The 17,500-nt window shown below is 45.7% G+C and overlaps 1 protein-coding gene across 1 annotated transcript in view; it reads right to left on the bottom strand.

The window, feature by feature from the left end:
* abcb6b (ATP-binding cassette, sub-family B (MDR/TAP), member 6b) overlaps positions 1 to 17,500 on the bottom strand; it is a 100,789-nt gene that overhangs the window by 40,061 nt on the left and 43,228 nt on the right. The window contains exons 14-15 of the mRNA XM_062535026.1: positions 372 to 546; positions 10 to 122 (exon numbers count right to left, since the gene is read on the bottom strand). Coding sequence (XP_062391010.1) covers positions 10 to 122; positions 372 to 546 — 288 coding nt within the window. The remainder of the gene's footprint in view (positions 1 to 9; positions 123 to 371; positions 547 to 17,500) is intronic.

The following is a 17,500-nucleotide window of genomic DNA, read 5'->3' on the forward strand; positions in this document are numbered from 1 at the left end:
CACACACACCTCGTCGAGCAGGATGATGCGGGGGTTCTTGAGGATGGTGCGGGCGATGGCTACTCTCTGCTTTTCACCACCGCTCAACTTCAGGCCTCGTTCACCCACCTGAGTCTCATAACCTGAGAGGACATATAGAGCATTACCACACACACACACACACACACACACACACAGAGCATTACCATAAACTTAAACACACACACACTCTCACACACACACACACACACACACACACACACACACACACACACACACACACACACACACACAATTACCATTACCATAAACATAAACACACAGCATTACCATAAACACTAACACACACACACACACACACACACACACTTTCCCTCTACTACTTGTCTCACCGTCGGGGAAGGTGAGAATGTGCTGGTGAATATCTGCGGACTCTGCGGCCTCCTCTACCTCCTGGTCGCTAGCGGCAACGCGTCCGTAGCGGATGTTGTCCCGCAGGCTGGAGTTGAACAGCACCGTGTCCTGGGGTACCACACCGATGTAGGAGCGCAGAGAGCTCTGCTTCACCTGGGGATGCGCACACACACACACACACACACACACACACATTTATATACACACACACACACATACACACACACACACACACACACACACACACACACACACACACACATTTATACACTACACTACATACTAAAGTTGTGTTTGTGAATGTATCAATGCGTTGATACAATTGTGTGCATGCGTTTTTGAGTTTGTGTGTGTTTGTGATTGTATGTCTGTGTACCTAAGTGAATGTGTGTGTGTGTGTGTGTGCACCTGTGTGTATCTGAGGGTTTGTGTGTGTGCGTGTGTGTGTGTGTACGTACCTGTGTGTATCTGAGGGTGTGTGTGTCTCACCCTCTCTCCTACTGTGTGTGTGTGTGTGTGTGTGTGTGTGTGTGTGTGTGTGTATCTGAGGGTGTGTGTGTGTGCAGAGGGGATGCATCAGAGGTGCGGTGACACAGATTGCCCCCTGCAGAGATCCAACGGCCTGCAGACGCTACGAGGGAGTGCCAAGAGGACACATCAAGGACACGGCAGAGAGTACAACACACACACACACACACACACACACACACACACACACACACACGGAGACAATTGTAGACAATATGCACACACACACACACACACACACACACACGGAGACAATTGTAGACAATATGCACACACACACACACACACACACACACACACACACACACACACACACACACACACAAACACACACGCGCACGCATGGAGACAATTGTAGACAATTGTAGACAATATGCACACACACATACACACACACACAATATGTATGCACGTGTACGCATGTGCACACACACAGAGACCATATGCATGCACACACCCCCCCCCCCCCCACACACAGTAAGAAAGGGGTGATGTAAAGAACAAAAGAGAGTAAGAAAAGGTAAGTAAGAGATACTGAAGCAAAAGTAACATGAAACAGAAATATAGTCAGAAAAGAAAGACAATGCAAAAAGACAAGACAAGAAGAGACAGAGAATGCAACAGAGAGAAAAACAGAATGAAAGGAAAAGGGACGAGATGTTCCAAATCACACACTGCCCGAAGTGCAACTCCTTTCATACACTATCAGTATGCTCCAAATCACACACTACCCGAAGTGTACCTCCTTTCATACACTATCAGTATGTTCAAAATCACACACTACCCAAAGTGCACCTCCTTTCATACACTATCAGTATGCTCCAAATCACACACTACCCCAAGTGCACCTCCTTTCATACACTATGAACAAGTGGTGGTGGCTCCTCCTCTTCCGTTACGTTGCAAAAATGGCATCCATTGAGTGTGAGAAGTGTCCATCACACCACACTTCCACTTTTGACTATTAGGAGTGCACCATCCGGGTACTTGCGGCGCATTTTGTTTTGCTACTGTTGCAATTGGAACACCCAGGCTAAAATCACACTGCACTACTACAGCGAGTACCAACAACATACAGGCTAAGTGAAAGTCGCCACAGTCAACACTGAAGCATATAGAGGAGTCCAAGACTCTGAATAACGGCTAGTCACCACAGTGTGTGCTCACAGAGGGTGTTCAAGTGGAATACACAACGTCCCAACTGGACGTGACACTAATGATTTTTGGCCTGTCTGAACAGTTGCAACATCTCAAACAACAAACAAGCTTACACTTATTTTTGCCATCGAACAGAACAAGACATTTCAACAAACACACTGTTGTTTGAAACGCATGTCGGTACGGTAATTGAAAATAAAAACAGACATTTAAAACAAACACACTGTTGTTACAAACTCATTTTTGTAATTGAACACAGAACAAGAAACTTCAAAAATGATATTCAAAACAGAATATAAAAGTTTCACTGGCCACCCTTGGGGCAGTGAGTGAGTGGCCGAATCGGCTCTGGCCTGCTCTGTTCTAGCGCCGTGCCGTGCCGTGCTGTGCGTCGTGTCCTGATGCTGACCCGCGTCATCCCTGATGTCGTGGAATGAAAGCTGTGGTCCGGGCCGCAAACCGCGTAAGGAGCCTCCCGGAGGAGCGTTGTGATTGCACGATCACTCATGCGCGGCCCCCAAAACAAACCAAGGTATGCTACTTCCCCTCCCTCTTCCCCACTCATTTCCTGTAGCGTTTCGTTGTTCTTTTCACAAAATTAATCTCGCGTCTCTGTCTCAATCTCTCTCTCTGCCCTCCTCCTTGTTCTATGGTTTCTCATCACAGCGCGCTCGCTCGCTCGCTCTCTCTCTCTCTCTCCCGATTCATGCCGGCGGCCATTTCCGTGGCAACCACATGGATTCCATCGGGGCAGTTGATGGCCCATCGCCCTAATGAGAGCAGACGCTTTAATCCGCCCCAATCATCCCTATTGAGGAATACAATTTTTCTATCCTGCCTTGCGGTCCCCAAAAAGCCCCCACCCCCCGACCCCCTCCTTACCCCTGTAGCTCTACAGTCAGGCTATTTGATGCTAACGTGGAGCTCTAGTCAGGCTATTTGATGCTAACAGGCTATATGATGCTAACGCGGAGCTCTACAGTCAGGCTATTTGATGCTAACGCGGAGCTCTACAGTCAGGCTATTTGATGCTAACGCGGAGCTCTACAGTCAGACTATTTGATGCTAACGAGGAGCTCTACAGTCAGGCTATTTGATGCTAACGCGGAGCTCTACAGTCAGACTATTTGATGCTAACGAGGAGCTCTACAGTCAGGCTATTTGATGCTAACGCGGAGCTCTACAGTCAGACTATTTGATGCTAACGAGGAGCTCTACAGTCAGGCTATTTGATGCTAACGTGGAGCTCTACAGTCAGGCTATTTGATGCTAACGTGGAGCTCTACAGTCAGGCTATTTGATGCTAACGTGCTAATGCTGCTGAGTACCGGACACTAATAGCAGTCACTTGGAGAGGGAGACACGAAGCAACCACTCACGACAGCAGCCTGCTGAGATAAAACTAAAGGAGGATATGACTAAAGTACATGTTGTCAACACAGACTGACCTGAAGCCATTTTGATAGTTCAGCTGATCAAACAACACTGTAAAGTACCAGTACATACAGTAGCCAATCAGAGACAGTAGGGCATGCAGGAGTAATGGGGGAAAAAGACATGAAGACGCTTCAGGCAGTAGTGCATACTGAACGACATGAGGATGCTGCAGGCCTTCACAGTGGTGTATTATGCTGTGGATCAGCGTTGGGTGAGAGGGGGAAACACAGCAGCACTGTGTGTGTGTGTGTGTGTGTGTGTGTGTGTGCGTGCATGTGTGGTTGGGGGTTGTTGATAAACTGAGAGAGCAAAACAGCCCAATGTGATACTCAAAGATATGGAAAATAAGACGAGGCTCTAAGTCGATATTCAATTACACGAGATGAACGATCGACCACAACGATAACAACTGGGATCATCAAGGTCAAGAAAGCCAAAATAGCCACTCTGAACGCCACATGAAAATAAGGCGGAAAAAAAACCCCTCAACAGACATATTTGTTGGTGGCCAGAGATATAATCTTTTGGCCCAGTCTTATCAGCGAACATTAGGGACACAGCATCAGCAGAAACACAGATTAGATACAATCGATTATCGAGTCACGATTTCTAGTCGGAGGCATTATGACAAAATGCAGACAAGGTTGTGTGACATCCAAATAACTCTGGTCCAACCATTTGGACATGATCACAAACCAGATGCAAGCAGTTCGGCATGAATGGCAGAACCACAACTGAACCTCGAGTCACAACAGATCCAAATGTTGGTCCCATTCTAGAAAAGTCCAATTCATAATGTTCAGCTTTCAAAAGATGTTTTATGTGTGGCCTACTTTGATTTGTCCCATTTGTCAGTATGACAAATAAGACACTTTACAACTAACAGACAGGCTACACCAGACATGTGCTAACAGGCAACTACACCAGACATGTACAGTGAGGAGCACATGTATTTGATACCATGCTAAAACAGGAATATAAAATCATCATTTGACAATTGATCTTAATGCCTTAATTAAAAAAAAAATAGTAAAAATCAAACCGCCAAGGACACCAATTTTCTTTGTGATTGAAGAATGTATCGTAAATAGATAAATGTTTTCCTTAAATGCTAGGGGAAGGAATTATTTGACCCCCTATGTAACCCTATGGGAATTTAACACATAGGGTTAACATAGGGGCAGGCAGATTTTTATTTTTAAAGGCCAGCTATTTCATGGATCTAGGATATTATGCATCCCCATAAATTTCCCTTGGCCTTTGGAATTAAAATAGCCCCACATCATCACATATCCTTGACCATAGCTAGAGATTGGCATGGTGCTTTTTCCAGTTGGCCTATTAGCCTGTTGATTTGCATTGAGCTCAATGAGCATCAAACAGGCTAATAGGCCTACTGGAAAAAGCACCATGCCAATCTTTAGCTATGGTGAAAGGTATGTAATGATGTGGGGCTATTTTAATTCCAACGGCCAAGGGAACTTTATCAGGATGCATAATATCCTGAATCCATGAAATAGCTGGCCTTAAAAAATAAAAATCTGCCTGCCCCTATGTTAACCCTATGTGTTAAATTCCCATAGGGTTACATTGGGGGTCAAATACTTCCTTCCCCCTAGCATTCAGGAAGAACATTTATTTCTTTACGAAACATTCTTCAATCACAAAGAAAATTGGGGTGCTTAGCGGTTTTATTTTTACTATTTTTTTTAATTAAGACATTAAGATCAATTGTCAATTGATGATTTTATATTCCTCTTTTTAGGCAACTTTAGCATGGTATCAAATAAATTTTCTCCTCACTGTAGCTAACAGGCAACTACACCAGACATGTAGCTAACAGGCAACTACTGTACACCAGGCATGCTAACAGGTATGCTACACCAGGCATGTAACTAACAGGTATGCTATACCAGGTTTGCTTAAAAGTGCTCTGCTACATTTTTGCATAACCTTACATACAATGTTGCTTTCAGTTTCCCGTGAGTGCCAGTAGAAATGAAAACAGATGGAAAAATCGCACTAAAGGTGGTAGGCTCTCCACTTACTTTTTCAACATAAATTAAAAAAGATAGCCTATTTTGCGGACTTCTCAAAATACTTCAGAAACGAAAGTAAGAAAATAGCCACTGAATTACCCTAATGCAAGATAATTTTGTGCATTTGTAGTGCCGTCTGTTTGTTTGCTTTCATTTACGGTGACCAAAGGTGTCCTATGGAGTACGCATGCGGATTGTTGTTCAAAATTAGTTAACCATGTTAACAACACAGATATCTGATATGGGCCACTCTCAAACAAAGATGTAAATACGCAGTCTATAAAATTGGATATAGACGGAAATTCAAAACTGTGCATCAACGCAGCCATAGAGGTAATATCAAAAGTGGCACCTGGACATGACCCACACATTACAGTATATTAGACAACAGTATGCCTGGTATGATGACCTCCCAGCCAAACACAAACACACACACTAGAGCTGTTGGATCGAATTTCGGTATTCGAATATAATTCGAATTTGCAAAAAATTAATACTATTCGAATGTTAAAATTTAATTCGAATGGGATTTAAAAAAAAAGAAAAAAAAGGGTGCTGGGTTTAGGTGCTGTGTCCACCAATCGCGTTTTTTTATGCTGAGAGCGTCCTCCTCCTTTTCTCTGCGCTTCGGTCAAATGTTTATTGTTGCTATGTTGCCAAAACCGTCTGCCATTCATACTGTAGCTGCCAGTAGGCTACGTCTTTTTGGAACGTTTGCCTAATGCTAGCTAACTTCTAGCCAACGAGCTAACTGAAATGGCAGCAGTCAGCACACTAAAATATGACTTCGACAGACAAGAGGAGCTTATTTGGCATTCAAATAAAATTGCTAATTCCCCCAGACTTTGTAATTTGCGTTCGGTTTGCAGCAGCGGTTTAGTATCTAGTATGACAATAGGCTAAAACAAGTCAACTACGATGTCATAGTGACAGTGACAATTCATAAGCCCATTTTTACAGTGTGAGTCGATAGATAAATAGTAAATATTAATACGTCAAAATTGACCATTAAATATTCGTATATAATTCATTTTTTTTTTTTAAATAATGAATGAAATTCGAATGGGATGAAGAGGAAGATTGACAGCCCTAACACACACACACACACACACACACACTCTGGCCAATGCCAGCTAGCGGAGTCGAGTATGTGCCAATAAGGCCAGGGAGCAATCACAACACTAGTCTCAGTGCTTCCATCCCAGAGGCGCTCTCAGTGCCAGGGGCACGGTGGTGAGGGGGCACATGGGCAGGAGGGAGGAATGTTTGAGGGGTAATATGATGGATGGGGCTGTCTGGTTTGTTGGGCTGCCAAACCCATGTGAGTGTGTGGGGATTTTATCTAAATCTAAATCATACTCTATGTTTTAAAACTGTTTTGCTTTGTTGACGCTAAAGAAATGTGTATTTTGTGATGCCAACTGAACTTACCACAATGGAAGAGCTGATGAAAGAGCAGGATGCCATTGTAAGTGTCAGAAAGCAAAATAGGGAAAAACATGCTTACAGGATATAAACTATAAGTGTATAATGAGACAGAAAGAGAGATATGGCCTAAGAAGTAAGAGAGGAGACAAGAGAGAGAGAGAGAGAGAGAGAGAGAGAGAGAGAGAGAGAGAGAAAGAGAGAGATGAGATGATATGGAAGAAAGAAAGGAGACAAGTATGAAAGAGGAGAAAGAGAGAGAGATAGATAGAGAGGGAAGAGAGAGAGAGAGAAACAGAGAAAGATAAATAAAGATAGAGAGAGAGAAAAAGAAAGAGAAAGAAAGAGAGAGAAAGAAAGAGAGAGAGAGAGGGAAAGAAAGAGAGAGAGGGATGAGAGAGAGAGAGGGATGAGAGAGAGGGATGAGATGAGGGAGAGTGGAGTTATGTGCGTAGGAGCTGGTGGGGAGCGCTCTGGGTTTAAGCATATGGCGAGAGGACCCGCCGCTCCACCACCGCTCCACTCCACTCCGCTCCGCCGCTCGTCCTACGTTCACTTCAAACGGCCGGGCGGGAATGAACATTTCCTTTTGAAGTCCCCTCCTTCCCCTAGCCCCCCTCCCCCCCCCCATCGCTCCCTTCCCTCCTTTGGGCTTTTTTCTTGTTTGTTTTATTTTTTTCTCCCTCCTCAGCATGTTTTTCCCCGACTCTTTTTAATTCCACATCGTTCTCATTGTGCTCCACGCTCTCTCTCCCTCTTTCTCTCTCCCCCTCTCTCTCCCTCTCTCCCCCTCTCTCTCTCCCTCTCTCTCCCTCTCTCTCTCCCTCTCTCTCTCGCTCGCCGGTCCGCCCTCGTCCCCGTGCGCCTCCGCTTCGTTAACTAATTAAGTGCAGACGGGGGGCCCGGCTGGCTGGGCGAGAGGGGAGCATAAGGAGGCCAGATGAGGCGCTTTAAAGCCGGCGTGGCCTCGCCTCGCCGCAGACCCCGGCACATCAGATGGCGTGTCGCGTTTCATTCGGCCGCACAAGCGCCGCCGCTTTTTTTTACAGAGCGCGACGCCTTGGGTCGCTGTCTCTTTCAGAAACGCCATTTCAAAAGTGATGCGCGCACTAAGGACGCACACGGGGCTCGTCAATGAGAGCTGTTACATGCAGGGACGTGTGTACAGTAGGGGCTACTGTACCCAGCGCTCAGCAGTGGTGAAAGATTTCATCAACGCAACGTTTGATCGAGAGTCTTTAAGTTCAGTCGACACATTGACTCAGTGAGTCAAGGCCTGAGTAAGTGTGATCGAGAGCCTTTAAGTTCAGTCGACACATTGACTCAGTGAGTCAAGGCCTGAGTAAGTGTGATCGAGAGCCTTTAAGTTCAGTCGACACATTGACTCAGTGAGTCAAGGCCTGAGTAAGTGTGATCGAGAGTCTTTAAGTTCAGTCGACACATTGACTCAGTGAGTCAAGGCCTGAGTAAGTGTGATCGAGGGTCTTTAAGTTCAGTCGACACATTGACTCAGTGAGTCAAGGCCTGAGTAAGTGTAATCGAGGGTCTTTAAGTTCAGTCGACACATTGACTCAGTGAGTCAAGGCCTGAGTAAGTGTGATCGAGAGTCCGTAAGTACGTAAGTCAAGTGAGTCAACGCAATGAGTTGGGGTTGACTTTACTCAGTAACGAGTTTCAAAGTGTGTTTGCTGACCTTCAGAGTCCCCCTCAAAACGTTAGATTTGTGTGTGTGTGTGTGTGTGTGTGTGTGTGTTTTCCCCCTTTTTTATGAGCATTCCAAGGGAGCGAATATGTTTTTGATTGCTATCTTTCTTTCCATCTCTTTTAATTTGTAATTAGATTTTGATTGCGTTTTTCGGGGCTTTTAAGACGTCCCTTTGTATTGCTTTCTTGCCTCTGGGTCACAAACGGTGCCATCTGGCAGAGGCGGCGACGCAGCGGAGAAACCACTGTCGCCTGTCGTCCAGGCTCAGCCCGACCAGGCCAACTCCAGGCACGGACCCAGGAGAGAGAGCAGCGGGGTGGGAGAGCTGATGGCATGTGAGCCCCCCCAAACCCCCAGATCCTCCCCCTCCCTCCCCACACATACACACACACACACACACACACACACACACACACACACACACATTTCCCTTCCAGAGGGTTGTGTCTATGGCCCTCTTCTCAAAAACAGAGGGGGAAAAAAAAAATCACAATGATGCAATGATCAAGCAAGTCATTGGACACGGGAGAGGAAGTCGGCCCTTCTTAAAGTCTTAAAAATGGCCGCACAACTCATAAAAGAATGTGTTTGATGACAAAACCAACGACAACAAACAAACCACCTCGGTTTATAATGTGATCACTTGTAGTCACTTTTTCCTCTGGTGTTTGGTCTCTGCTCTCTGCTCTCTGCTTGTTTGTGGCTCTGGGACACTCCAACACAAGAGTCATGGGCATTTGCTACATTCAAGATGTGTCAGCCACCACCATTTTAAAGGGCGAGAACAAGAAATTAAAAAGGTCCTCAGGGAGTAGAAACATTCTGAATACGACCAAAAGAACGTTGTCTAGCTCACAATTACACCTTTCCACTGGAATAGGCTTGGATATGAGCTATGTCACTTCAATCACTCATAATGAAGGACTACTTGCTACTTGCTGGATCCCAACCATGACTTTGTTTGTTTCCCATAATGGGGAAAGGACTCTTAAGATAGATGGGCTACGAACAGTAAGTAGGAAGTGCTGTTTGTACCAATACCACTGGTGTTATCCAAACACTGGCCACAGAAGTTCTGGGATGAACGAGAAAATAACATGAACTGCTCCAACATCATTACTCAAAGCAAATCGACCTCTGTTCTGAATGAGGTGCCACCTGAGGTTGTGCTCATGTGAAGGTCCCCTGTAAAAATTAGTTTTTATTGCAACAGAGGGCAGACCTTAGTCTGGCTGTCACCACGCTAAGCTCAATCTTTTAAGATTGAACATTAGTCTGGGGAGTCTGCGCTTTATTTCTACTGCACAAGACACACACAAACCAATGTGTGGAGAAGCAGAGGAATCATCTCCGTCACACACAAGCAAAGGTGACTAGAAGAGCAGGAATCATCTCCGTCACACAAAAACAAATGTGTCTAGAAGAGGAGGAATCATCTCCACCAGATGCGAACAAACGCGAGGACAAGAAGAGGAATCATCTCCGTCACACACAAGTAAATGTGACGAGAAGAGGAAGAATCATCTCCGTCAGATGCGAACAAACACAAGGACAAGAAGAGGAATCATCTCTGTCAGACGCAAGCAAACACAAGGATAAGAGGAAGAATCCCCTGCATCAGATGCCAGAAAACGCAAAGAGATGAGGAGGAATCACCGTCAGATTGTGTCGGAAATTGGGGGTGAAAGACAAAAGACAAAAAAGAAGGGAACAAAACAGTGATATGCAAAACATGAAACACAATCAAATTGGATCCACTTGCTGAGAGCCATGCTTGAGCTGCCACACATCCCCACAGCTTTCATCCCAGATGTGTCCTAAAATCTCTCTCACACACACACACACACACACACACACTCTCACTCTCTCTCTCACACACACTCTCTCTCTCTCTCTCTCTCTCTCTCTCACACACACATTTTATCTCTATCTCTCACTCTCTCACACACACACGCACACACACACACACGCAAAAGAGCTGCAACCATTTATTAAGACACAAACACACACACACACACACACACACACACACACACACACACAAACACACACACACACACACACACACAGACACACACACACACACACACACACACACACACACACACACACACGGAGAAACCAAAAAGGCTTTGCGAGGACCCTGCCATGTGTGCGTCTATTACCTGCACCAAATGTAGGGAAAACATCTTGTTTACACAAGCCCTGTGCAGCCCCGGCTGCTTAACAGGTTGTGGGTACGCTGTAAGCCCTGTGCAGCCCCGGCTGCTTAACAGGTTGTGGGTACGCTGTAAGCCCCTGCGTCTCTGGTTGCGCCCCCGCGGCGGCCCAGGCGAGAGTAGAGGCAACGGAGGGGGCATTCTAATAAACCACAGCGCCTCCAGGTCTCAAGTTCAACCCCCCCCCCCCCCCCCACCCCCCTCCAAATCGAGCGCAGCGGAGCAACCGCACAGGGCAGGGAAGGGCGGGGGGGGGGGGGGGCAGGGGAACTTTCAGCACCTGCTCACGCGTCCGCCCAGGAACCGACGACGGAACACTGAGCAGAACCCCTTTTGAAGATGACTAGAACCAGAGCTGGTGGAGATCCGTCAGATCACAAGGCTGCGGATCCCACCCCCCTGACAATTTCCCCCCGCAGAACAACTAATGACTAATATTTTTAAAAGAATGATTACAAGCGCTCCAAAAACATGGTCCGCAGTTTAGTTGGCTTTCAAAATAAGACATGGAAAAACAGTTGAAGTCTGTCAAGAGATTTGCGTTTGGCATCTTCCCCCTCTACTCCTCTAATGGAAACAACAAACGATGAAAACCTGACAACAGGTTCAGAGTATGATTTCTATTTGTTTTTGAGACAGAGTCTAGTGTGCTGACAATATATATATATATATATATATATATTGATTTATCCATGTGGGTGTGTGCTTGTGCCTTGAGAATAGATGGTTGCAGCTCTTTTGCGTGCGTGTGACAGAGAGAGTGAGTTTGTTCTTTTAGCAATCTTGAGTATTCAAATGTCCCCTTTTGTCAGTACACCTCCAGTCTGTGTCTGTGTGTAGACCATGATTTGATGATCTCAAGCGTCCTGTCCTGAACACGCTGTGGAGAAGAGGTTCTGATGGGAGCCACGGCCGCTGAGGCTGACATGTACTGTATGTGGTATGGGGGCACTGTAACCAGTTGCGCCATGTCCACCTCCACTAATGTCCCTGTACAATGGGAGCAGTCCACCTCCACTAATGTCCCTGTACAATGGGAGCAGTCCACCTCCACAAATGTCCCTGTACAATGGGAGCAAGCTGCCATTGCATTTGCTGTTGGCGAGCACCAGCCTGGCTAGCCGGCCGGTACCCAGAATTTGGGGTGTGTTATGTTACGCTATACACATGCACGCACCTACGCACCCACACCCACACCCACACACACACACACACACACACACACAGAAACACACATACACGCACAAGAGCGAGCACACACACACACACACACACGCACATGGGGTGTGTTTACACAACGAGTCCCTGGGAGGCCTCACCGCTGTCCGCTGCAGTTTGTAAACTTTCTAAATCCTCTTTTCCACCAATTTACCACAGCCAATTACCCCCCTTTCATGGTTCACGGTTCCCGAGATAATCTTGAGGCGGTAAGACTGGAGGGGCTGGGTACGTGTGTGTGTGTGTGTGTGTGTGTGTGTGTGTGTGTGTGTGTGTGTGTGTGTGTGTGTGTGTGTGTGTGTGTGTGTGTGTGTGTGTGTGTGTGTGTGTGTGTGTGTGTGTGTGTGTGTATGTGTGTGTGTGTGTGTGTGTGTGTGATGTGTTGTTTGTGAAGGGCATACGATAACACATGAAATTAAATTGCCTGCTTCTCTTTAGAGATCAGTTTGAAAGTGCTATTCAATTTGATGTAGAAATGTAGTGTGTGTGTGTGTGTGTGTGTGTGTGTGTGTGTTTGTGAAAGTGCTAGTCAGTGTGATGTAGAACTGTGAAATGTTCCCATGGTTGTGGTGACCTGACCAAGATGGCCGCCGGAGGCCATCCCAGTTGGGGACAGTCCCCTCTGGCCATGCCTACAGTCTGTGTTCCCGATACTGAACAACATGTAATTAAGGTCAAAAGGTTCACCATGCTGAGCAACATGTAACTAAGGTTAAAGGGTTCACCATACTGAACATGTAACGTTAAAGGGTTCACAATACTGAACACGTAACTAAGGTTAAAGAGTTCACCATACTGAATAACACGTAACTAAGGTTAAAGGGTTCACCATACTGAACACGTAACTAACCAATCCAGCATGCCCAGCTACAGTAATTTTCGGTGCATTAGCTGCAATGTGTATATGGACAGTATACAGGACAGTGTTTTATGCCAATTAAAAGAAACAAAACCATATGAATACCATATTAACTGCCCCCGTGTATTCATCTCATAGCAGAAGAAATTTTGCAAAATCAATGTATCAGAGCCGCGGCTAATGGTAAATTACGGTACATCATTCTAAAGACAATTTTAAAGCGCTTCCCACAGAACTCTTACAGTCTTTATCTAATTAGCATACAATATGAAGAGGATGTAGCTCTTCTCAATATCCAACTTGTTTTACAAGCAAAAATAAAACACCTTATACTGTCTATAATTGTCTATTAGCACTGCTAATAATTGCCAGTGATAACTAGTCTCTAGCAATGATAAAAGGCCCCTTGTGTCTGCTTGTCCACTGCCACATATCAAACACTGATGTTATCTCACAGATGCTAGCCTTATTGATGCTGGCCTTACTGATGCTAGCCTTGTCCCCCATTCTACAGTTGATGGGGAGTGTTGTCTCTCATCATGTGTGCGCGCGCGCACACACACACACACACACACACACACACACACACACACACACACACACACACACACACACACACACACACACACACACACTCTCCCCACTCCAACCACTCAGACTCACACACGCTAATAGTTGCATACCACTGATAGTCTCCTCGGAATCCCTGAAAGCAATGATGAATGTATGATCAATGTATGCTTGTCCACTGCCACACATCAAACACTGATGCTACAAAACAGATGCTAGCCTTCTGGATTCGAGTCTTCTGGATGTTGGCCTCATTGATGCTAACCTTCTGAATGTTCATCTCACCGATGCTAGCTTTACGGATTCAAGCCTTAAAGGGATAATCCGGAGTGAAATGCACTTTAGATCAATTTTTCGGACTATTGGGAGTACATACGTTGAGTTGACACCAAAATCATGTCATTCGGATGTATTTTGAGAATGTTCGAGTTCACCGTTTTTAGCCAAAACTCGTTAGCCTGGAAGTGACCGGGGCAAGTCCTTTCGTCGCTACAAAACGCTATTTTTATACCTCTTCTACTGTTCCAACCAACACTACACTTACGTGGTGGTGAGTAGAGGGTCCCTAAAGCCAAACCGAAGTATCCCCACGTCTTTATGTGGTCGGATAGAGAGTCCAGAATGAATTTAATCGAGTCCGTACCTTTCCGGAAATGTTATTAAAATGTTGTTAACGCGTTGCTAGCTGCAGCAGTGACATTTCCGGAAAGGTACTGACTCGATTAAATTTATTCTGGACTCTCTATCCGACCAATAGCATTTTGTAGCAGCGAAAGGATTTGCCCCGGTCACTTCCAGGCTAACGAGTTTTGGCTAAAAACGGTGAACTCGAACATTCTCAAAATACATCCGAATGACATGATTTTGGTGTCAACTCAACGTATGTACTCCCAATAGTCCGAAAAATTGATCTAAAGTGCATTTCACTCCGGATTATCCCTTTAAGGATGCTAGCCGCACTGATGCTGGCCTTGTCCCCTTACTGTACGTCTACAGTTAATGGGGAGTGTTGTGTCTCATCTTGTGCGCACACACACACACACACACACACACACTCCCCACTCCAACCACGAACACACAGACACCAACCCAGTGGTTTTGTTGTTATAGCTGTTTATTGGGAGGCCCCAATCTCCCACTGGGATGGTTACACACACATACACCCCACATCTCTGGGCTTGCCCTGTGACGCTCACGCATATCCGCATTCACAGCCCTCCCTCTCAAAATTAAACTGTCCTCTCTGCCTTCACCTCATCAATCAGCCACACAGCTTGTTGCTGGCTTGTGTCACATGACTCAGTGACTCACACACAGGCCCTGTTAGACAAAACAGGTTCTCACATCTGAGGGCTACAGATTGTGCCTTCATCATCATCATCCTCCTCTAGGCCAGTGGTTCTCAACTGGTGGTACGCAGACTCTGGTGTGGTACTCCAGGAGTCTCCAAGATGTTTTTTTTTTCTTGAAGACAAAATAATCACTTCAAATGACATAAATATGTATTATATTTATATAATGAAAAATTATTACATTTAAAATCGTTTTTATCTTTCTTGAAAACAAACCAAAACAAACCAATGCAACATTATGTACAATGTAAGATATATCTAAATTGGCTACTGTAACGCTACTGCATTTAATGTTGCTCATAATGGTGGCACTTGGGAGAGTGAATTGTTCTCTGATGTGGAACTCATTGAGAAAAGTTTGAGAACCAGTGCTCTAGGACTCTGACATACTACTGACCCTCATACAGTACAGAGTCAGTGCCCGTAGTTTTACATTTAGCTCAATTCAATGTCTCTTATTATTTACAGTGATGTGGATTCCACAGGCTTGATTTGAAACGTTCAGCTGATCTGGAATCAGCTCTTCCTGCAACCTAATGTCAATGGAGAGTCTTCCTAAGCATGCTGCTGCTGTGTGCTTAGAAAATACTGGTAACAATTAAAATGAATGTCTGTGATTTCATACGCACTATGGGACAAAAGCTGGACTTACAGAAGACAGCTCGTCTCAGACGGTCGTTTTCTCAGAGAAACCTCAGAAGAGGGAAAAAAAAAAAAAGTATTATATGGTCACACCCGTGAGAAACACTGCTTCATGTGAAGTTCAGCTAATAAATCTTCATTCATCAGTGGGACAACAAAAGGTCTGGAAAGGTCTTCCCATGAAGCATATGCCAAGGGATGGATATGAATGAAAAAAAACAAGCAAGAATCAGGTTCAAACACAGGCTTCAGACACTGTGAGACTTGCCTGAAAGATCTCATCAGCACCTTGTCCAAAGCCAGCCATCTTCACTAAAAGAGACGGACTAAAGAGAGACTGCCATTAGCTCTAAATCCCCAAAGTCCCTTATTTTCACCTCAAACCTTCCCATAGTGCTTTGCTGGACAGCAGTGTTGACAAACATGAGTGCCATAAGGAACGGAGTGTCAGTGATGTCATAAAGGCAGTCGGTTATATAGGAATCCAAACGGACCGTGTGTTCCGCTCATCTTCTGAAACACAGGCTTGGCTACCGCGGAAACGACTGGACTCAGAACCAGAATGCAGAACGCTGACAGCTCGTCTCTCTCTCTGTCTCTCTCTACCTCTTTCCCTCTCAACTATACTTTTTGTATCCATCTCTCTCTCTCTCTCCTTCCCTCTCAACTACACTTTTTGTATCCATCTCTCTCATGCACTCTTTCTCTCTACCTCCTTCCCTCTCAACTACACATTTTGTATCCATCTCTCTATGTTTCTCTAACCCTCTCCCTCTCTCTCTCTCTCTCTCTCTCTCTCTCTCTCTCTCTCTCTCCAACTGTCCAAAGATGAGCGAATGTTCCGTCTGAGAAGGCCATGCTGGGGCAGTGAGGGGATTTCCACCGTGATTAAGAGCCGGGGCCTCGCAGAAGACGCCCGCCTGTTCCCTCTCCCACCAAAACACAGCGCCTCACACACACAAACACACTGTCCCCTCTCCCACCAAAACACAGCGCCTCACACACACACACACACACACACACACACTGTTCCCTCTTCCACCAAAACACAGCGCCTCCGCCAGCGCCCTCACTCACAATGCCGCGCTAACACACGGCTGTCAGCAACTCAGGGCTACAGACGAGCTTTAGTGCGCTTCACACACACAGAGCCACGCCGGTGATGTCTATCTGCTGTCGGATGGACTCTGGATTACGCAATGTGTGTGTGTGAGTGTGTTTGTGTGTGTGAGTGCATATGGATGTATGCGGGTACGTGCGTGCATATCTATATATGCGGGTGTCTGTGCATGTATGTGTGTGTGTGTATGTATGTATGTATGTATGTATGTATGCGAGTGTGCATATGTATGTACTTTATGTGTGTGTGTGTGTGTGTGTGTGTGTGTGTGTGTGTTTTCATAAGTACAAAGAGGATGAGTATGTTTTTATTTGCATCTGTCTAGATTGTTGTGCAGCTGTGGCTAAGTGGATGTGTGTGCATGAATGCTACGGTCTGCTCATACAGTGCATGCATGCATTTGTTTCTGTGTGTGCTAGCATGCAGTTGTTACTGTGCAGTGTCTGTGTATGCGAGGTTGAATGTGTGTGTGTGCACGTGTGTGTGTGTGGGGGGGGGGGGGGGGGGGCGGGGTGAGTGAGTGAAAGTTGTGTGCGGATATATGTGTGTGTGTGTGTGTGTGTGTGTGTGTGTGTGTGTGTGAGGCACATGTGGCTCATCAGTTCTGTGTGTGTGTGTATGTGTGTGTGTGTGTGTGTGTATGTGTGTGTGTGTGTGTGCGCGCGTGTGTTCAGTCGGGTTTGGCCTCCTCTGCAGCCATCTCTTGTGAGATCAATGGTTCCCCTGCGGGCGAGCTAAACAACTTTGATTCCCCACCATCAAAAGCTCTTGTAATTCCCTTTGAAAAGCACCATTTATGGCCCTCCAAAACTCTCTTATATGAAAATGGTGAATG

This window comes from Sardina pilchardus, chromosome 4 (genome assembly GCF_963854185.1).
Source record: "Sardina pilchardus chromosome 4, fSarPil1.1, whole genome shotgun sequence".
Taxonomy (NCBI): Eukaryota; Metazoa; Chordata; class Actinopteri; order Clupeiformes; family Clupeidae; genus Sardina; species Sardina pilchardus.